Here is a 22,056-nt window from a genome sequence, read left to right on the forward strand (position 1 = left end):
CAAGCATCCTAGAAACCGGTCCTAGGATGCTTGATTCCGGTCCAGGGAAGACATGGCTTGGTAGTTCGGGCTGGACTGTTCCTATGAGGCACAGGGTCAAGGCTGATTTGCATATGGCCATGTCTGAACTGGGGTGGTGTGGTGAGCAAAAAAACAATGGATTTAGGCCCAGATCTTTGTACTGGGGTGAATGTATGACATTGTTCTGCATCTGTCCATCAACTGTTGATTTTGTAACTGTCCAGAATGACATAGTGGGCGAAAAAATTATTGTCTGGAATGTGGCCACGAGTGCTCATCCGTGGCAGAGATTAATTCAAGCATTCCTTCTATCACCTTGTTGTTTTTACTTCATGATACCCTTGGTGCCTCTTCAATGACTGACACAATAGTCTAGAATTTGGGTATAAATAAAACCTGTACCTTGCTGGTGTAAGAGGCTCCAATTAATAACCCAATGGCGTGTGAAACATCAGAAAAGATTCCTTCAAAAGTGGTTTAACTGAAAGCCTACCTTTCCCCAATAATGTTCTTTCATCAACAACAATAATCTGTATGTACCACTGTCACCAGCATACTATTTGTATAGTCTGATTTGCACCACAATTCAAATTTTAAGAATATCTTCCTGGAAAAAAAAAAATCCTTATTCATTAGGACTAGGTGTTTATTCTTGGTTTATTTTTTATTAGTTCAGTTTCTTAAATGACATGTTGTTCTTTCTTACAATGATATCGAAGGTCACAATTCCGAATGAAGCTCATCTTGCATGTTGTGCATTTATATGGTCTTTCTCCTGTATGCAGCCTTATGTGTTGATCCAGAGTACTTTGCCGGTTGAATTTTTTGGGACAAAATGTACACATGAAAGGTTTTTCCCCCGAATGTATTCTGTGGTGCATGATAAAATGGCTCTTCCAAACAAATGTTTTCTCACATTCAGGACATGCGTATGGCCTCGCTCTTGAATTTGTTCTCATAAGCTTAGTACATTTTCTCTTCAGACTGTTGATTTTATTAACTGAACTATATGCGTCCCTTCTGTGAGTATTTGGCATTTCTTCAGAAAACTGTATAATTCGCAGATTTTCATAGTCTTCATCATGGTGTAAACCTAGAAGTACTGGACTGCTGAAATTACTCTCATTTTGATCACTGTTCTCTCCTGTGATATTCGGATTGCTTTCTGTCCACTCACAGCTCCTAGAGTTTGCTTCCTTGTTAGAGCTTTGAAGCACAACAGAGTTGTTTTTTCCTGAAGATTTACATAAGGATGATTTCCCTAAATAAGTTGTACAGCGTCCACCTTTCTTTTTTCTGTTCATGCTTGGATCACCTGTTGGATTGAAATAAGAGACTGTTGTTAAAATTAGCAATCTACAAGAGTATCAGTAGAGAATAGTTTTACAAAACTGTTATTCTGAATACAACTGGTGTCAAAGAATTAAATTGCAGTCCAAAATATTAATGTCCTGATAGCTGTTGCACAAACAAGTACACATTGTACATGATGTTTAATCAGATGGTTTATTTAGAAATTGAAGCTCATAAGCCTAGTACCACAACTGCTCACCATCAGAAAACAAATTAATAAATAATGCTATATCAGGTATATTAGTAACAGATTTTTGAAGTCACGAGGCAAAATGGTTCCCAAGAGAGCCATTTTAAATTGACCGGCGTGCTCAACTTTCTCATAACTTACATTCCACTCCTTCTGTGCTGTAATTCTTGAACATATCAGACAGCACTGTAATGTTGTTTGGTCAGTAGCAGCAGACCAAGAGGGAATAGCTATAGGGAAGACTGAAAAGAACTTTACTAGGGACGCAAGTAGGCAGCCCTCTCAGTCCGGACTATTAAACGAGCTATCAACAACAACAGGTTCAGCCTAGGTAGAAAATGCATTAGCCACTTCACTAATGGGGTATACTTTGGTGGTGATGGAGGCTGTGACATCAGAACACAGCTTCGATGTCAACAAAGAGACATAATGGGACAACTTCCAGGGGGGTTACAGGAGTGTGCGTATGCCAAGCTCCCTGAGAGCAAAGCACGCATGGATGCACAAAATGTACAACTGTAAAGGGACCACCAGCTTCACAAAGTCAAGCAGAGGCCTTTATCGCTGTGAAACATTTTTCTGCTGTGTTAAAAATCTCTCCACTTCCTATGTAAGGCTTACTATTGCAATGCTCAATCCAATCAGGCAATCAGTTACACTCTTAAATGGCAAAAGATTGAAAGTGAAAACATACAAAAAATGTTACCTACCCTGTAAGCATATGTTCGTGGCATGCAGTGCTGTAGATTCACATGTTGTGCATACTTCTGCCATCTACTGTTGGTCTTGAAACTTATGTTATGTTAAAAATAATTTATAAAGCGCACGTTCACCAGCGGTTTCTTTGCGCTAGCGGAGTCAATCAGTTACAGTGACAATACATAAACTTTCAAATATAGGCCTGGACAAATAACCAAGTTTTAAGAGACTTTCTAAACTGGGTGTAAGAAGTAGACAGTCGCAATTCAGGAGAAAGAGAGTTCCAAAATTGTGGGGCCAGAAATGAAAATCTTAAACCTCCTTTTTTTTGCATTTGTATGGACAAGGAGTCAGCAGATTCATATTTGCTGACCTTAAGTCACGGGACGGAACATAGCTCCGTACTTTAGAAGAAATAAAAGCCGGGCCGCGGGCAGAGAGGGCTTTATAAATTGTGCAGCCGAGTTTGAAAAGGCAGCGTTGGGTGACTGGAAGCCAATGTAGCTTTTTCAACAGAGGTTTTACATGATAAGATTTTGGTTGGCCATAGACAAGCCTGGTGGCTTGGTTCTGCACTAGTTGAAGCCGCCGTAATTGGTAAGCTGGAATGCCGGTATATAAGAGTTAGCATAATCAATACGCGACATAACCAGAGCCAGTATGATTAAAATCCTAGCCTCAGTGTTTAAATATCTGCTTATTTTGCGAATTCTCCGGAGATGAAAAAAACAAGCGGAGACCACAGTGCTCATCTGTGCCTTCATCGTAAGCTCATCGCTAATCACAATTCCCAAACTCTTGACCGAGCTGACAGGAGAGGGAGGGCAGCTCAGTGACTGCGGCCAAAAGTTGGAATTCAAAGGATTCGCTGGGTCACCAGTGAGAATCAGCTTGCTTTTATCGGGGTTTAGCTTCAGATGGTTCGCATTCATCCAATTGCTAATAAATAGCATGGTAGACTGGAACCTTTCCCTAGATGAAGGGGAGGCGTCAACGTTGAACACTAACTGGAGGTCGTCAGCGTAATTAAATATATCCACCTCTCTTGTTTGAAGGGCCAAATTTAAAGGACAAATGTACAAATTAATAAGGAGGGGAAAGAGCGATGAGCCCTGAGGAACCCCGCACACCAACTTCCTTTTTTCCGCGAGAAAGCCAGCAAGACGAACTGCTTGAAAACGATCACCAAGGAAGGAGGATACCCATTTCAGTGGGAGGCCCTGGATGCCCGTGCTCTCGACACGGTCGACCAGCAGACGGTGGTCGACCGTGTCGAAGGCCGCCGAAAGGTCCATGAGTACCAGAGCTTGCATAGAGCTGTGTTCGGCCCCCCTGCGTAATTCATGCCGGACTGCTAAAATAACAGACTCCGTGGATTGTTCAGGTCTAAAACCAGCCTGATGAGGATCCAAATAATGTGACTGCTCGACCAAAGTACTAAGACAGTTGGCCACATGGGCTTCCAAGATTTTCCCCAAGAAGGGCAACAATGAAATTGGGCGAAAGTTGCTGGGTATTGACGGGTCAGCACCCGGTTTCTTTAAAATAGGTACAACTTCTGCACTCTTGAACAGATTAGGGACAATGCCCTTGATGAGGGAATTATGAAGAAGTGACATTGGGGGCTCCGGACATTGAAGAAAGGCTTCCCGAAGAATCTGAGGGGGGCAACTGTCTGTAGGGGAGCCAGAGGACACCTTAAGTAAGGAGAAAAAAACCTCTTGGGTAATGAGAGGAAATTCATCCAGGTGGCAAGAGTTGGAATATGAGCCATGAGGATCTGAAGGTGCCGAGGACTGAGGGATACTGGATTTAATGTTTGCAATTTTTTCAGCGAAATAAGTATTAAGGGAGTCGCATAAGAATTGAGATGGAGTAGGCTTTACTATAACACAATCAGGCTTGACAAGTTGATCTACGATAGTAAAGATGTCCTTGGCCTTATTAGTAGACTCCAGGACTTGAGGAAAAATATTCAGATTTAGTCCCAAGAATGGCGCTTTTGTAATCTTTAAGTGCTGTCATAAAGAGGATCTTTTTATGAGGGCAATAATCGTGTCGCCACTTCCGTTCGGTTTGCCGCAAGGCCAATTTCATTGCCTTCAGATTGTCAGAAAACCATTGCTGTGCATCATGGGGGTCTCTTATTCTTGATGGTCTTCAAAGGGGCAATGATATCTTGGGCAGATTCCAGCCAGGCATTAATATTCTCTGCCTGGGTATGAGAAGATAACCTCAAATCCGATGGTTTAGATGCTACTAATAAGCTAATAAATTGTTTAGTATCAACTCAACTCCAGTTCCTGACCATGAAAGAGCCTGAGAAGGAGACTTTGGGGATAGAAATATTTGGAAGGGAGAAGGTAATAAAGTGATGGTCCGACCATGAACAGGGAGAAATTCGCAGGTCAGCTATTTCCAGATTGGCAAACCACACCTGGTCTAGGATGTGTCCCTTAATATGGGTGGGGCCTTTGATGTGCTGGACATAGTTCATGCCTGTCAGTAGATCAGTAAATTCGGCTGAATGATGGCATTCCTGCGCATTGTTAGGCCAGTAATTAAAATCGGCAACAATCAGTACTTTGGCATGGTTTACAAAAGGTAGTCAACTAGTGGGACAAGGGAAGTAAATTTATGCTTCTGTAAAATCAATGCTGCTAACCTCCCCCCACCCCCGGCTCTATTATCTAGCCTGTTAGACTGGAGGATGTAATAATTGTCCAGGATAGCTGCCAGAACGTCAGGGCTAGACTAATCTGTCAACCAGGTTAGTGCACCTCGATATTATTAAAAAGCCCTCACAAGCCCCAAACAGAGTACTGTAGAAAAATAAATAAAAATCAATCAGAAAGTTAAAAGATCAGCAGCGTTACCGATGTAAGCCTCCGCTTTCTTGGCTTACCGTAAGCCAAGTGTGCAACTTGTTTTACTTTAAAGAAGTCTATGAGTCACGAGGTATAGTAACTGCACCAATTACTGGTAATGCACATGAGCACAGGTTCCATTGTTAGATTATTTCCCAGCATGGAGGGAGAGGATAGAAATGGAGAGTGGAGAGTGAAGATACAAAAGATGACCAAGCGAAGAATAAAGGGGGAGGGAGGACGCATGGGAATCTACGGCACTACATGCCAGATACAGATGATTACAGGGTAAGGAACATTTTCCGTTCCTGGCATGTGCAGCTGTGGATACACATGCTGTGCATAGACCGTAAAGCAGTTCTCCCCTAAGCAGTGGCTAGCCGCAGGATGTTGCAGAGGACTGAAAGAGTGTACGGAGTACAACCTGGCCAGCATTAGCTTGTTGACAAGCCAAGACATTCACTCAGGAATGCCTGGTGAAAGTGGAGTAGACCAGGTAGCAGCTTTGCAGTTGCAGCTATAAGGATGATACCTAAGAAAGCGACAGAGGCCCCATTTTTGCTGTCAGAGTGAGGTCTGAGAGGGTCAGGCAAAGATTGTTTGGCTTTGGCGTAACAGTTCTGGACACATTTGACAAACCACTGTGCTATTCACGCTTTAAAGAGAGCAAGGCCTGTGTGTGGTTTTGAAAAAAAGTAAATTAGCTGTTGTTTCTCATGGATGGGTTTTGTCCTTCAATGTAATACATGATTGCCCTTCTGACATCTGAAGAGCCCTCTCTGCTACTGACTCTAGATGTGGAAAGTACACTGGGAGTTTGAAACTGGGATTGAGGTGGAAAGAAGAGACCACCTTGGGGAGGAATCTGGGGTTTGCCATATGGACTACCCTATTGGTGTGAACTTGGAAGAAAGGTTCATTAAGGGTAAGTGCCAGAAGCACGCTCCTTCGCCTGTGGGAGGTGTTAGCTACTATGCAGGCTACTTTCAAGGAAAGGTAGTGCTATGGGTGTGAGTGGTTCAAAAGAAGGGCCCATAAGTCTGGTGAGAACTATGTTGAGATTCCACATGTGGGCACCCTGAGTGGAACGATTCCATGAAAGTCTGAATGACTGAAACTTAGAAGATTGAAGTGTGTTCCCTTTTCTGAAGGGAAGCAGCAATGGCGGCTAAGTGAAGTTTAACGGAAGTATAAGTGATGCCTGACTTTTGCAAATGAAGCAGATAATAGACAATATCTTGGACTGTTGTCTAGATTTAATTTTAGCTTTTATATAGCGTCCGAATGCCCTAGGGCATCTAGGCGCTTATCAAAGTAATGACAAAAAATTGTGGTGGAGGGTGCACAGCTGTTCAGTGTTTAGAAGCTGAAATAGGATTAGCTTGGGGTTTGGTAGGTTGGGTGCTCTCTCGGGTGGCGTCTCCGTCCTGGTGGCGCCTGAAGTATACTAGTAGGTTGTGCACGCATGAGACTGCGTATGCATCCCTGTAGGTAGAGGCACTCCTAAGGGTTCATTAAAGACTCCAAGGTTATTCAAAAGTTGTATGTTATTCTTTATTTTCGTAGGTTTTTTTCCGATATTAGTGGCATATCAAAAAGTTCAAGATTGAAATCATAATGTTTTCATATAGTAGAACTCCGATGCATTTCGGGCTATTCTAGCCCTTTCTCAAGGAGTACTGAAAGAAGAAGATGTAGATGACTAAGGTGGCTGGATTGTCAAACGAGGAAAACCGTGAGGGTTACGACACAAATGAAACAAACAAAACAAACAAAGTGCTCGTGATATGGAGGAGCAAATAAGCGGGTTGTGAAATGAGCTGTGTAGGAGATACATTAGTAAGGTTGTGATATGGGTGGTGTTTGGGGTTTTATTTGGAAATGTGAAGAGGGGGAGGGTTGAAGAGTGGCGTGAGCCTGGTACTTACGGAGCAGTAGCGGCGTAAGCGGCGAGGAAGCTATGGAAAGAGTGATGGGAATTATTTAATAACAGGTTATTTAAATGTTAATTCCTGCTGGAATCGCGAGGCATTAGGAAGAACTTACTTCATGGCGCGAACGCCGATGCCTTGATTTGGAAAGACACTAAAGATTCTCTACTTAACGCACTAACCTCTTTGAACACAAAGGATAAAGGAATTAAATTCACTTGGCAAATAAGCGAAACAGACATTTCCTTCCTGGATGTTAACATCAAAGTCACTGAACATGGGCTCATCACAGATTTATATCGTAAACCCACAGACCGCAATAACACAGAGACAGAGTAAGAAAAAGAGGCAGCGTGGAGCTGTTGGTTTTAAACAATCCTGTAGCTGTGTTTCACTGATCTAATGGAGCTCCAGGGGGCAAAATCGCTTGGCTTTTGCTTAACATTATCAACTAATAAATCTTTGGCAGAGGTATTAGTATATCGACCCCCTGGTTATGCTGGAAGGATTTTGTCATCTCTGGATGAGTGTCTATCCAAATATCTTTTGAAATGTTCAAATGTTACGGTCCTATAGGACTTGAATCTACATCTGGATTGGGTCTCACAACCACATGGTCAACTAGTACTTAAAAATATGGCATCATGAAATATGAGGCAACTCGTAAACCAGTCAACTCACTCGGCAGGCCATATCCTCAACCCTATCTTCCAGGAACACGGGATCTCGCCTTACACGGAAGCGGTCGACTCTGCGCGTCTTTACCCTGACCAGCTGGAGTGACTTCCGATGAGAGCGCACTCGCTCTACCATCCTTCACACTGATCTCCGGCGGATCCCACTGGCTTTAAACTTTAAACACGAGCCTTATCAGAGCTCCTTCCTACGCCAAGTTCTAACACCATTATCCTGTCATATCTACACTCCGGATCTGACCTACAATTACCTTCCCAGGCTTTTGACGACGTGCTGTATACCGGACCTAAAGTCTACCCACTCTTCCAATGGTCCTAAGCCTGGCCGAGTTGGAAATATCACTGGCTAAGCGACCTTCTTTTCATTCACTTGAAAGTTACAGCCCTGATGAGTCGCCTTGCTATGCGACGAAACAGGTGTCAGCTGGATACACAAGAAATTAAAGAAGATTGTCTTTAATATGATGTTTTCTCTGACAGCTTATTTTACAATTATGTGTTCACTTCCTGCTCATGTATGATATGCTTTAGAAAAATTGAATAATATTTACCCTCTGGTTGTGTGCAATGGGCACTTGTTTGATGTTTGTAAAGGTTGTTCAGTGACCAGACGCACCACGGGGGGTTATAGGGCTTATCCCCTCGCTCATTCGCCCCAACATCCAATACAGTAAAATTGGAATAACCTAACGTTTAATTTGCAGAGCGCCCTTTCCCTTAACCCTTAAAAACCCTTTTCTTTGTTACAATATTGAGTCTGATAATCTGGTATTTAATGCTTTGCTGCTGCAGATGGCAAACACTGTTGCTCCTATTAAGGAGAGATCTGTTTTTCCAAGAGCAGACTTCATTCTGCTTCATGGTTTAATGAGGAACTCAGGAAGTTGTGTAAGCATTGTAAATGTTTGGAAAGAGGCTGGAGAAAGAACTACCTACCTCTAGACAAGGAACAATTCAAAAAGCTTTAAACAATTATTGATCGATCAAGAGGGCACAAGCAGACTTCTTTGACATCCATATTGCTGAATCTGGCATCAAATCGAGATACACCTTTAAGACTGTCAAAAAATTCACCCACTCTGATGGTCTACGAAAGCCATAGGATGCATCCCCTAAGTTGTTTTCACAGCTTTCGGACTTTTCGGTAACAAAATTAGGGACATTGTGGACACACTTAACACAGTCAACCCAGATTGCCCCCTTGAAATTAATGGGCTTGATTGTGACCCCATTAAAGATCTTGTCCTGCTCTTTGCATGAGATTGCTCCCATTTTGCTGACGGAGTTTGAACAAGCCTTAAGAGTGTGCAGGTCTGGCTCGCCTGATGACCTCCACCGCATATCGTAGTTACTAGCTGAGCAGGCATCAATCATTTCCTTATCTCTTCTAAATAGTTCCCTTCTATCTACTATGGTCCTATTTGATGGAAACCGGCCAAACTGATTCCCTTGTTCAAAAATCCATCTGCAGACAGATCGATTCTGGCTAACTTTAGACCTATCTCCCTACTGCTGGCTTTTGCTAAGATATTGGAGAAGTTGATCAATCATTAACCATCTAATTATTAAGAACAATTCCAGTTGCTGCATGTTAGGAATGGGGTAGCGTGGTGCTGAGCGGGCGAGCCAAACTCCAGAGGACATGTGTAAAGCATCCACGCAGTACACACAGGCGACACACAAGGCTCACCACAAAAAGAGACCACACCAGGTTAGGTAAGAATAACGTTTGTATTGTCAAACATATGATGGTAATCACGGTAGTCTCTATACTGCGCAAACTGGTGCCAAGGCAATATTTAAAAGGGGATTATATACATGGCAAGGCCAATCAGGCCGCTGACAGAACCATTGCGAAGGACAAAGGAAAAAAAAAGGTAAGTCCATCAGTCACCATCCTGCAGTAAAAACATCATGGCATCAGACCTGAAAGGAAGGAAACCCGGTTTGCAGGTCCCTAGGCATAAAAGCCTAAGCATGAGGTATAAACATCACTCAACCCTGTAGGCAATAGGAAAGAACCATTATCATGAACCAGGAAACAGGGTAGGCATGAGCAGGCAAGCATTGGACATCTGCACACTGCAATAGGCATAAAAACGTTCTCACCAAACATGGACCTGTGGGCATAAACATTAGCATAAACACAATTATCATGGGGCATTAAACATCTGTGCATGTAGTGTCAACCATATTCATGTGGGGCACTAACCCCGATTCTAAATCACCATGGGCCTACACACATTAGCCTGGGCAACCTTAACAGTGGGCATCACCCTAAAACATCCTGGGGATACCGGTGGGCAACATCACATTAGGCAACATTAGGGGCATCAGGCACATGGTACTTGGCATAACACAGGGCCCAAAAAACCTCATTAGCACAAACGGCATTAGCATTAGGCCTTAAACACACTAGGCGCGACACCATCAGCATAGCTGTACAATCACATAACCACTGGGCATCAGCCATGAGCCTAAGTTACAGGGGCAATATCTTTAGGTGTAAAGAACATCAACAATAGGGCAGCACACCTGACATCAGGGAAGGGCACACATGGTAATACCTAGACTCAATGCCTAAAGTTGCTGCAGATTAGTCCCGGGCACCACTGTTCCTAAGGAGCCCCCCTCCTGGGGCCCTCGAATTAACAATGTCCCAACCAGGGCAACTGCCCACTGTCCAGCGGGGCAGTTGGATCCAAACCAGTCACGGCACCTACAGTGTCTCTGGAGCCCCACCCCGGGACTCCCAGAACGTTGCAGCGGCCACTGTCCAGCGGGCCGCTATGTGAAACAACCCAGTCCTGGTCACCGGTTGGAGCAGCCCTCCAAGGAATGCGGACACCGGGGGCGGGCACCGGCTGTGTCCCAACACACCCCTCAACCACCACGCAACTGAGTCCCAATGCCCCACTCACCAGGCTCTCGGGGCAGGCTTCAGCCGTCTCCTCAGGCCAGGACTGCTGGTCAGCTGTCAGGCTTCACACAGACACTCCGCTGTGGTCGCGGGACTCTCCCTTCCTCCTGGGGGCCCCGCGAGTCAATCACCGGATCTTGAGGGAGCTGATCCGGACTCTGGGCTGCAGGTTCCAGCACATGGGGCTCTCCTGATGTCTTCTTTCCGCTGCGGGATGGCGGCAGGCACGGGGCTTCCCTTTTCCACACAAGAGCCCCAAGAGCAGCAGCACCTTCCTGGCAGCTCCCTTCCTGGCAGCTCTCTTCTCTCTTCTCTCTTCTTCACTCCTCACCCCGCCCCCTCCCAGGCCGCACCTCACGCGACCCGGGACTTCCGCTTTGCTGGTTTTGGTAGGCTCCTGCCGACGCCAATCCCAGCACGGCTTCTTGGGGGCACGGCCGCAACGGCCAATAGCTGCGCGGCAGAACGGGGGCGTGGCCGGTGCCCCCATCACATGACAACGGCTGTTCTGGCTTCACAGGCCCAGCGCCGTGGCGGCCCTCCCTGGACTTCGGGGGCCGCGTCGGTGCTTCCCACCAGCGCGTCCCTCCTTATGTTGAACCCGGTTGGCAGCGGTGATCCGGGGGCACAGCAGCGACGGTTCCTTTTGCGCACCGGGGCGGCGGTGAGTACCTTTGCATCGCTTCACACGCGCTTGTACTCTGCCATTCCAGAAGTGCAGGGTGGCCTCCAGCCTTCTGTTTCCAGAACCCCCGCTCCTTTGGGCAGCACACACGCGGGGTGGGCACCCGCTAATGGCGGCAAAGCGCCAGGTAGGCTCCCGCTGAATTTCCAATTTCCAAGGAACGCGGGGTGGGCACCCTTGGGTCCAATTCCACGCACAAAGCAGGGTGGGCACCCGCGACTGGCAGCAGGTATGGCGGGTAGGCTTCCGCTGGGTTTTCAAACAGGCACCTCTCTCGGGCAGCGCTCCACACCAGCAATTTGGATATAGCGCTCAAAAGGCGCTAGATAACTGCCACAGATGAAGGGAACCAACTAGGGACATAGAGCCCATGCTCCTCACCTCATTCTTCTTCTTGGGGGAGTAAGTTACATCGCTCACCATGCGCTGGAAAGCACAGTCCTTGGGAGAATAGCGCTTTCTCAGTCCAGCGCTGCAGAGGACAGACACTCCTCTTCTCCTGGCACTTTAGATGTAGCGATCGCGAGGGGCAATGTCCCACCAGCAGCCTCAGGGACCAAAGATAGCGCTCCTTCTTTCTTCAGGGGCCAGGTAGCAGAGCAGCAGGCACTACTGGGCAAGGTCAGCAGTCAGTGGGCACTCATCAGGACAGGGCGGTAGGTCCTAGAAACCATACCCCTCTGTAGCGTGGCACCCCTCCGGATACAGCAGCCTTGACTCCGGCAATGGGGCTCTTACTAGCCCTGTGGACAGCAGAGGGGTTACAGTTGGGCACAGGGTCCAGCACACAGGCCCATGTGGCGGTACCTCCTGGCAGAAGGTCCCTCACCCTCACTGGGGAAACTCGTTCTAACTGGCTCAGGGGGAGGAGTAGAGCACCCTGGGTGCCAGGCTTTCCCTCCAAAAGCTGGGATGGCTGGGAACAGAACAACTAGACTGCTAACCCACCACAGTCCGGTGGCACCACACACAGCCACGGCATCCATTTTAAAAGCAACATTTCACCAAGGTGCATTCTGGCAATGGGGGAATTATAGGTGCGTGCACCATTGTATCACATTTAACATGGCATCTCACACCACACATGGCCTATACATTTCTCTACCACTGGGGAGACATCCTCAAACAGGGGGGTGAAAAGTAAAAAATGTCAGGAAAAAGGCCAAGTCCAACACTGCATCCTTCTCAATCAGGTTTCCACCCTGGCTTTAGCACTAAATCAACCTTATTGCAAATACTGACACTATTAAGCTTGCAGTAGATCAAGGGAAAGAGGTTGCGTTGCTACTTTTAGCAGTATTTGCGGCTTTCGATATGGTGTCTCACCTTATTCTTTTGCAGCGGCTAGAAAACAAAGGCATTAGTGGAGCCACGCTGGTTTGATTCATTCATATCTTTCTAACAGAAGCCAACCGGACTGGATGGCCAACCATGCCTCGGATCCTAAACTGTTAAGGTTTAGTGTCCGTCATGGCTCGGCTGAGTCTGACGTTGTTTAATACATACATGGCACCTTTGGCTGTATTGGTTGAATCTTTCGGCGTGCAAATGTGTTCTTCGCTAATGACTTTGAGATCCTCCATACTCTTTTTTTAAATAACACATTTAATTGAATTTAGTTTATTTGACAACATCAATAAAACACCAGGTTCAAGCCACCTGGGTCACAGATAGAGCACCTGCTGGTGCGCAGAAGAAATGCAGAGTTATACCTTGCAACAAACATGGCAGATATCGCTGAAGCAATCACATGTATACAATTTGCATCAGAAAACGTTCCCATTCCCAACCAATGCAACCCGTGTCTCCAGGCCGTACCACTAGATTTGGTCATTTTTCTGGGGGACCTCTGCACTTTATACACCTTATTTTCAAGTGCTACGCAGGCGTTCATGCCACAGACCCACTCCTATATGGACAGAGCCTGCGCTTAACTCCAATGCCTGGCAAGGTCTCTCTTGGCCACCATATACGCTGTGGCGAATCAAAGAGCAGACAGCTCTGGATTTACCCACCAATTCTATAATTCCCAATAAAACTATTTTGGGATTAAGGACTAGGGGAATTCCCACTACCTACCACCTTGCCTGATGAAGGCCATCCAGTACGCCTGCGCCTCTGGACAAGCCCAAATAGTATGGTAAATGTTACCTAGAGTTGAACATAGCAAATACGCCAGGTCACAGGACTGACCCTTACGTCAAAGTCATTCAGGAGAGTAATAGGTCCTAGGAAAAAATCAAAACTGATTCAAGTGGGATGCACAGAAATTGCATTCTCGAGCCCATTTACACCTCCACCCCTTCATCCTCAATAGCCCCTACATCCTCCTTACATAGAGCACTCCCTGTCCCCTGGGGGTCGGGCGTATTAATAACAAGAGACTTGTAAAGTCGAGGGATGCCTCCACCACCCAGCTTGTCAGTTACTAATTTACATTCAATCTGGCTTAGTTCTGGGTGTGCCCTCAGCCTATCTGTAAAGCAAGTCAGTGCATGCCGCAGCTGAAGGTAGCAGCAAAAATGGGAGGAGTGGAGGCTAAATTCCTCCGCTAGTGCATCTCCCATTGTGGAGATACCAATCAGATCCCACAGCCGAACTCCTGCCAACCTTGCAGTCTCAGCCAGCCGCGTCCCATGCCCAAGAAGGGTTGCTCCATAAGAATGCTGTACCGTTTAATGTGGCATAGTGCAAAATACCGACAGCGAATGGGGAACTGCATAACCGCCAGGAGGGAACGCAGAAGCTTTCGGGTGTAAAGTAAGGAGAGCAGATTATAGGGGTGAAGGAGAGCTAATTTAATCCGGTGAGCCCCTATCCACCCGGAACCAGTTGTCCATGTTGACCAATTGCAAGGCCCAGCAGTATAGCAGAATGTTGGCCACCCTAAGCCTGCATCAAATGGGGTGTTGTGGCACTTCACGAAAGACACCGAGGGGTCTTCACAGCCCATAGAAAAGTAGTGATGCACAACTGCAGTTCAGTAAAGAAGGTGGATGGTATGATGTAGGGATAATTATGTAGCACATAAAGGAAGCGGAATAGAGCCACCATCTTAGAGAGGGCCTCACAACCTGCAATCGTTATCAGCAACTTAGATCAATAGTTGATGTCTCTCAACGCCCAAGCAATCATGGGGACGATATTGAGGTCCCAATGCCTGGGTTAAGAAAGGGCAACCATGATGCCTAAAAAAAGGAAACAATCCCCTGCAATCCGTAATTTAGAACCCACCCAGTCTCTCCTCCCAACCGGGTACAAGGGTAGATTTGTTCCAAGATCCTCCTCCCTTTAAACAGAAACGTACCTTATGCTTTCAGCAGATTTAAGTTATGCCTAATGGCCGTATTTCAGTAGATGCGTCTCAGTAATCTACAGTGATATGCGAGTAAAACTGAAATTCTGCTATTCTGCGTACACCCTTTCCCCGACCTAGGATGGTGAATTCTGGCCCAGTTTTGTCGCACCCTGCCAGCTCCAGCCACCATTTCACGTAATTTAGGGGTGAAGTTTAAAATAAAAACCTCCTTTGGTCCACACGTAGATGGTGTTATGGGCTCTTGTTTTGGACTTCTGAAATCCCTAAAGAAATTTCTGTACTTGCTTCCAGTTCAGTGTCGGAAAATGGTAATACATGCCCTTATCACTTCTCGGCTTAACTATGCCAAATCTTTCTACTGTGGTCTATCAGCATTTCAGCTCAGAAGACTCAAGTTGGTCCAAAATGGCACTGATCAGGTCTTATTCAAACCCCTTTGAGGGGACAATATCTGTCCTTATTTTAAAGAGCTTAAAGACAAGAGTTTGGTATAAGGGTCTCAGTAACGACGCCAAAACCTCCTGTGATTCCGGGCAAATCACTTAATCTCCCCGTGCCTAAAAAATGAATATGTGTCCTCATGTAACGTAACTGGTGCTATGTAAAGCGCTCCGATACCCGATTCGGTTCGGGTCTAGTTTGCGCTATATAAAACTATATAAAAAAAGGGGCTCATGGGGCCTTTTATCGGAGTGGCCCTTGGTACCTGGTCAATAGGATTATCCCTTCTCAACCGGCAAGAACCCTTCGCTGCTCTGACGCTCTGTTTGCGGTGGTCCCACAAATAACAAGCATTTGCAATGCAATAGGTCTGAATGGGAGAGAAAGACGCTGAAGGAACGTGAAGTAAAGCCAAACAAAAGTATAATGGAGACACGAAGTGGAGCAAAACATTGGTAGGAACAATAATATTTACAGAGACACAGGATAGAAGAAAATAGACTTTCAATACCGAGCTAGCTAAAAAAAGTGTTTATTTCAGCACCATGGTATGTATCAAAGGAAATGTTTGTAGCTCAGCTATTCTGAAAGCTTGTTTACAGTAACACTTACAAATGCGACCAGCTGAATGGCGTCACGGCTGCAAGGCGGAACCCATCAGTTTAATAAATTGAATAAAGCCAACAGATTAACTAGACGTGTTTTTGTAACTGATCATAGAACTCCCACATAATATAAAGCAACACACAAAAAAGAAGCATTCTTTTCTTCCCTGCAGTATCTGACTTAGTGGACAGGGTATCCCAAGGCAGACACAGCAGAATTCTGAAACCGAAAGAACACTTAACTGTACAAAACAGAGCAAAATTACATTGAAAGTACTGTTCAGGGCTTTAGTGGGCCGGGTCCTGCCGGTGCTCACCACCAGAAGTTCTTAAAAGCAGGTGCTGAGACGGGTCCCTGTCGGGCTCTCCATTTTTGCCCTCAGCCTCAGGATAAGAAAATATCTTAAGTCTGCAGCAGTAACACTGCCTAAAGTATTTGATGTAACTTCAAAGAGACTTGTTTTAGTTCTTTTAGTCTCATCATTTCAGAACTGAAGCCTTTTCAATATTATACACAACAAAGCCATAGTTCTTGCGAATTTATTATATGCAACTAACAACCATTGGCAAAGCAAATGGTCCTGGCTTGTTGTAGTTAAAATGTTACTTGATGTATCGTATTTCTGAATGCAATGACTGAAACATCAAAATACCAGTCAGGCGGCACAGATTTTTAGCTTCAGTGTTTTTAAGCCAAGCCCTTATTACATCGGCCACGCCCCCTTTGAGGGGCCCCTCAGTGTTTTCATCCCACTTAAAGCCCTGCGGACACTGCAACCTATAGACACGGAAAGGGGCAAACCCTTCTCCTTCAGCACTGCACCCTCCATTCGTGGTGCAGTGGTGGTGGGCCCAGAAGCATAACATAGCTATTGGGTTTTAGAAATAATACAGTCTCTCACGAAATCTGCAAAATACGGAAGCTGCAGGAGATAGGTCTCCTCCCAGCAGCAAGAGCAGTGACAGCAGCAAGGACAGTGAAAGCAGCCATCAATGGGAGCAGAGGCAACCCCGCCTATCGGGAACACTGCACATTGCTGGATACAGTAGGACATTCCCTCTCGTGGGGGACACTGGACTGCGGTAGGTGATTAAACAGATTACCCTCCCACAGTGTCTCCCCCTCCACCAATGATGCGGACATAAAAACAGGGAGTCTGCCCCGCTTTTTCACCCTCCTTCCACTTTACCCTACAGCAGAAGGAGGCCAGTACTGCCAGAAAAAAACCGCATGCAAGAATACATTTGAAGAAAAATAAATGAAGAAATCAGGGAATAGCCAGGATCAGGAATTCAGCTCCAGATATATTACTGCCCCCATCCTTAAATAACCCAGGATATGTAATCTGGCCAGGCGTGCTGCGATCAAGGGGGTGGGTGGGGGTGGGTGGTTGTGCGCCGCACAGAGCTGGGTGTCTACGTCTATGGGGAATAATCCCGCAATGTAGTCTACGGAAAAGCAAAGCAGGCATTTGGCATCAGGGCGGACCCTGCGTTCACACACACGATGGCAATGCACCATGCACGCGCACCAGGGCACGCAGAGACAAGATGGAAAACCTGGCCGGGTTTTGGGTTAGCTAGAGGGGCGTGGCGAGCAAGGCCCGGGTGGGGAGGGCAGGGATTGGAAAGCACAAGGTGTTTGAGCTCAATGATGTGTGCTGCAAACGGCACAGCGTGAGTATTGTGAAGTGAGCGTAGCTCAGAGGGGGAGAACACTTGCAGGCTGGAATGTCATTCGTTTTCATGAGCATTTTATTGAGTGCATGATGCACATTGGGGTTAATGCTATGTGGAGGGTATCAAACGACATCCATGAAATAAAATGTGTATTAAAATTAAACATGACATCAGAAGCAAATAGAAAAAAGAAAATAGAAAAAATAGAACAAGCGGCAAGCGATCGCTATTGTAAAAAAAATAAAAAACACGCCCACGAGCGCCACAGCGAGACATGTGCTTTCAATTATTGCGCCCATGTCTGGGCACGATAATTGAAACCACATAGTCTTTGGTGCGTAATAGACACCAATAGGCCATGGGCGGAACAATGCGCCCATCTTTGGCCAATTGCGTGCAGTCTTTTATAAAAAGATGCACGCAAAGGCCAATCGCGTCGCACAGAAGGAAAAGCACCCGCAAGAGCGTGTGCGATTCTTAGGTCAGTGCTGAAACCCCTTCTTTTCTTCTCCTGCCACCAGGGACTGGAACGCTCTCCCAGTTCATCATCAGACGATGAAGAATGTACTCTCCTTCAAATGCAACCTTAAGCTATGGCTCTTTGAATCAGCATATCAGTAATCGGTTTTAGCTTTAGGTGGTCAGTGAATCTGCTAGCGCCGGGACAGTCTCTGAGTAGCTGTGCGCTCTACAAATACTGTGATTAATCGATCGATCACATAAAAGCAAAACATTTTAAAAGTCAGCCCCATTTACTCACCAATAGTGAAGCTGTTGCTTCCTCTTCCCTCAGATTCATGGTGGTCCAGGCAATAGCTATCAGTCTCTTCTTTAATTTGAAAATCATCGACTTGTGTGATAATTACATGTTCTGTTATTTAAATGGAAAAATGAATACAATTCATAATTTTGTCATCAGCGTACAAATTGTTTCCTTTGTGCACCCTCTTGGAGCCCTTTTGTCAAATCCTGAATTCACTGTAAAATTAGTACTTATTCTGAGCAACTCCTATTGTCTTATTTTGGGATGTGGTGGCAATAAATGTGCTTTTGGGAAACAGGGGTGCTAACAATACAAGCAGCTATTTGATTCTGTAAAGTGCTACACTGGGACCCTTAGTCACACGGTTCTGCTTGTCCACATTCCTGGCTGAAGGGGACCTTTTAAGCAAGAGAAGCGTTTTTTCGGCATATCGGTGTCTCTATGCAAGCAAATCTCTCCAGTTTCTTTTCTGCGATGGTCTACTAATAGGTCCCGACTTATACCCGAGTGGGCTCTCGACTGATTTTATCCCATCGTGATCTCTTGCCTTGCTCATGAATGAGCACCTGAATGTGCTGCTGACTGTCTAAGCCTAACTGAGCACCCAAATTAATTCCTGACTCTGAATCCCCGAGTGGGCTTGAGTGCTCTCTTCAATGTCTTTAACCCATGCGTGTGCACGCAAATGTGCTACGGAAAGTATCTAACCCCGAGGGAGGGCCTGAACAAGATTATCACACTCTTTAACAGCGACTGAGCTTAGACTCTCTATAACTATGAATTACCTCTTTGCTGTCTATTTTTCTGAGTGGCTCTCCCTGGGTTAGCTGCCATCTCGGACCCTAAATGAGCAGCTCCTGTCTCTACTTCCCGTGCTACCTACTCAATCATGCCACATCCTGGGCCAGAACGAGGCAGGGCTGGGGGTCCTCTGACTGGGGTCATCTAGGGTGGCAGTGACGCACAATGTCACTCCACTGCACATCAAGTGCAGTTTCAGACGTCCAGAATGTGTGCTGAAACTGAATGGTGTGCTTTGTACAAGTGCAGGTATATGTTCTCATAGCAGAGTGCTAAAAAGCGGTGCAGAGTGCATATCGTCACACTATTGTACGGCAGGGGTATTCAAACTGTGGGGCGCGACCCCCAGGGGGGCCGTGGAGTGATAGGAAGGGGGTCGCACATTCCCTTCACACTTCTGCCCAGGCCCATAGCTTCAGCCCCCCTTCCTCTCCCGTCGTGTGTCTCAGCCAGGGCTGCTGGAGTGCAGCTGGAGCTGATGGGGGCTCGGCAGGGCAGTGTCTGGAGTCTTATCTCCGGCACACCCCGCGTTTTTCACAGGTCATTAAAGACCATTAGCATATTTGCAGGCGTCGGGTTTTTTCTAGTTCCAGTACCCCCTGGGCCCCCACTCTGCCTATTCCATACATTTGCATTTTACATTTACTGGGGTAGTGTGAGAATGCATTTCATGAAAAGTAATATACAGTAGGTTTGCCAAAAGAAAATGCCAGCCCTGTGTTGTTTAAAGAGCCTGAAAAGACGTCCTCTTGACACTAAATAGACTTCTAAATAAAAAAATATGTATTCATTTGTTATGTGACTTTTCTGTCTTTGTTCCCTTTAATTATCAATCATTGAGGCAGCCTTAGAACACAATGAAAAGGGCTTTCTATTTATATTTGCTGTTCTAAGTATGCACCGATAAGTGCTGAAAATACAGTTTTAGGTGACTGCTTATTTTGTAACCACCTGGGACATCAAAATAATAAGCTGGCATCCCTAATCATAGGACTGGGTGCGGGACAGCAGTGATAGGGGAAGAGAGGGAATACTGAGGTGGGTGCTGAGCAGTGATTAATTTGTAATAAAACATGTGTCAGGGCCCTCACCAGTAGGCCTCTGCAACTTTAACCAACCACTGATTGCCTTGCTTGCCCGGCCAATGACCATACCTATGCAACTACGAACCATAACACTTGTACAAGTGTGACTATTCAGACTATTTCAAGCCTCCAAAGCTATAAGAATGGCATGGGTGTTAGGAGTTTATCATTTTTAATGTACATTGAATTAATAAATAGCTGTTCTGCTAATCTCTAAATTACACAGATAAGACAGAGCCACCATGAGGCAGACTCTCATAGTGCAAGTGTGCACAATTAGGTGCCAGTGCCAAGCACTGGAAACCACTGCTCAAATTAGGCACTGGTGCTGAGGTAACAGGGGAGAGGGACGTTGGTTCAAGAAGGTGTGGAAGAACAAAGGTGTGGAAGGTGAATGGGGGGACTGAACAGGTGTAAGATACAAATAGACAAAAATTTGAATGGAGAGACTTGAGGTGAATGAGAAATGCTGAGGGGCACAGGAGGTGACGGGGCCAGAGAGTCCATGCGATAAATGCGAGCGACTGTTAGAGATGAGGGCAGTGAAAAGACAGAATGGCAGAACATGGTTAAAGGTGAAGTGAGAGGTTGAATGGGGAGAGTTCGGAAATTGTAAAAAGGGGTGATAGAAGTGGACTGCTAATTGAGAGAGGGATCTGGGATTAGGAGAGGGGAGGGGGTGAGAGGAAAGCGGCATAGGTAAACTACTTAACTCTGCACAAAACCGCCAGGGTTGTAAGGGACACCTGCTGGTCCCGGCCAGGGCCAGGTGAGCTTCTAATGTGGCAGCACGCATTCCTGTGGAGTGTAAGGCCCATCGCAAAGGTTAAATAGACATCTTTCTGACGTTAATTGCTGAATTTTGGTTATAAACTGGTACTGATAGGGTGAAATCGTTTCTTAGTGTTACTGTGTGTAAAAATAATGTAGCAATGCTAGCCCAAAATACGCGGCATCACATAACATTATTGACATTTTCTTCCCACACAATTTGATCAAGCCTGTCGTGTAATATGGTCCTCACCTGCCTCAATTCCAGTAGCCCTGCCTACAGGTTTAGAAATTTTTGTCCGGAGGGGGTCCTTATGCCTGAAAATGTTGAATGGGGGGGTCTCGGCATCCTAAAGTTTGAAGACCTCTGTTGTACGGTGTGAACGGTTGCATCAGTGCTGGAGTACTGCCACAACAGAGCAAGTGTTGTCACAAGAGTATGTATGCTACCACAGATATGCAAACTGAGTGCGGAGTAAAGAAATTCCGAGCAGCGAAGCTATATTTATATATATATATATATATATATATATATATTATTTTTTTTAATTAAGCACCACAAAAATATATAACATTTTTCAGTACATTTTCTTTTTTGCATCTGATGTTTGACTACTTCGATTTTGAATGTTTATACTCAGTGTTAACTTAAAGTCAATGCAAAATCCCTCCCAAAGATGCTTTCAAGGTCTACGTTTTAACAAAACACTGCGTGTTGTTAACAATTCCACATTAAGTCACAGAATTAGCTGAATCCACAAGTCAGCACTATAGACTCACCTTTAGTACATCTGAAGTTACCTACTCCCTCAGGCTCATGCCTGTCGAAGCAAAAGGCGTCTGTTTCTTCTTTATTGAGCAACGCATCAATAGGTGTGACAACCCCTTGTTCCGTTATTAAATCTGAAGCAGAAATGTAAAAAAAAACAAGTTAGAAATTCACCATCTTACCTACAGCGTATATATTCTTTCATGTGTCTGTATATGTGTACCTACATTTAGATGTGCCTCTTGCACCCTGGACAGCCAACAACCCTACAACTTAGATTGAGTGTAAAATGGTCATTATGCTGTGTGCACCAGGATGTATTTACACAGGAGGATGTCGGGTTAACCTGGTTCCTTGCAGAAAGATAACACCAAAAAGCACTCATTTACGATACCAAGCATCTGCAAGATCTCAAGAAGTTTGCACAAGAAAAGAAATTATTGCTCAAGGACTGAACCCAG

The 22,056-nt window shown here is 45.6% G+C and overlaps 1 protein-coding gene across 2 annotated transcripts in view; it reads right to left on the minus strand.

The window, feature by feature from the left end:
* Nucleotides 1–660: 660 nt before the first annotated feature.
* LOC144781658 (uncharacterized) overlaps nucleotides 661–22,056 on the minus strand; it is a 93,428-nt gene continuing 72,032 nt past the window's right edge. For both annotated transcript variants that reach the window (XM_078660624.1, XM_078660623.1), the window contains exons 6-8: nucleotides 21,607–21,729; nucleotides 18,167–18,277; nucleotides 661–1,336 (exon numbers count right to left, since the gene is read on the minus strand). In XM_078660624.1, the coding sequence (XP_078516750.1) occupies nucleotides 702–1,336; nucleotides 18,167–18,277; nucleotides 21,607–21,729 (869 nt within the window). In that variant the 3' untranslated portion in view covers nucleotides 661–701. The remainder of the gene's footprint in view (nucleotides 1,337–18,166; nucleotides 18,278–21,606; nucleotides 21,730–22,056) is intronic.

The sequence above is a fragment of the Lissotriton helveticus genome, chromosome 9, assembly GCF_964261635.1.
Source record: "Lissotriton helveticus chromosome 9, aLisHel1.1, whole genome shotgun sequence".
In the NCBI taxonomy this organism is placed as follows: Eukaryota; Metazoa; Chordata; class Amphibia; order Caudata; family Salamandridae; genus Lissotriton; species Lissotriton helveticus.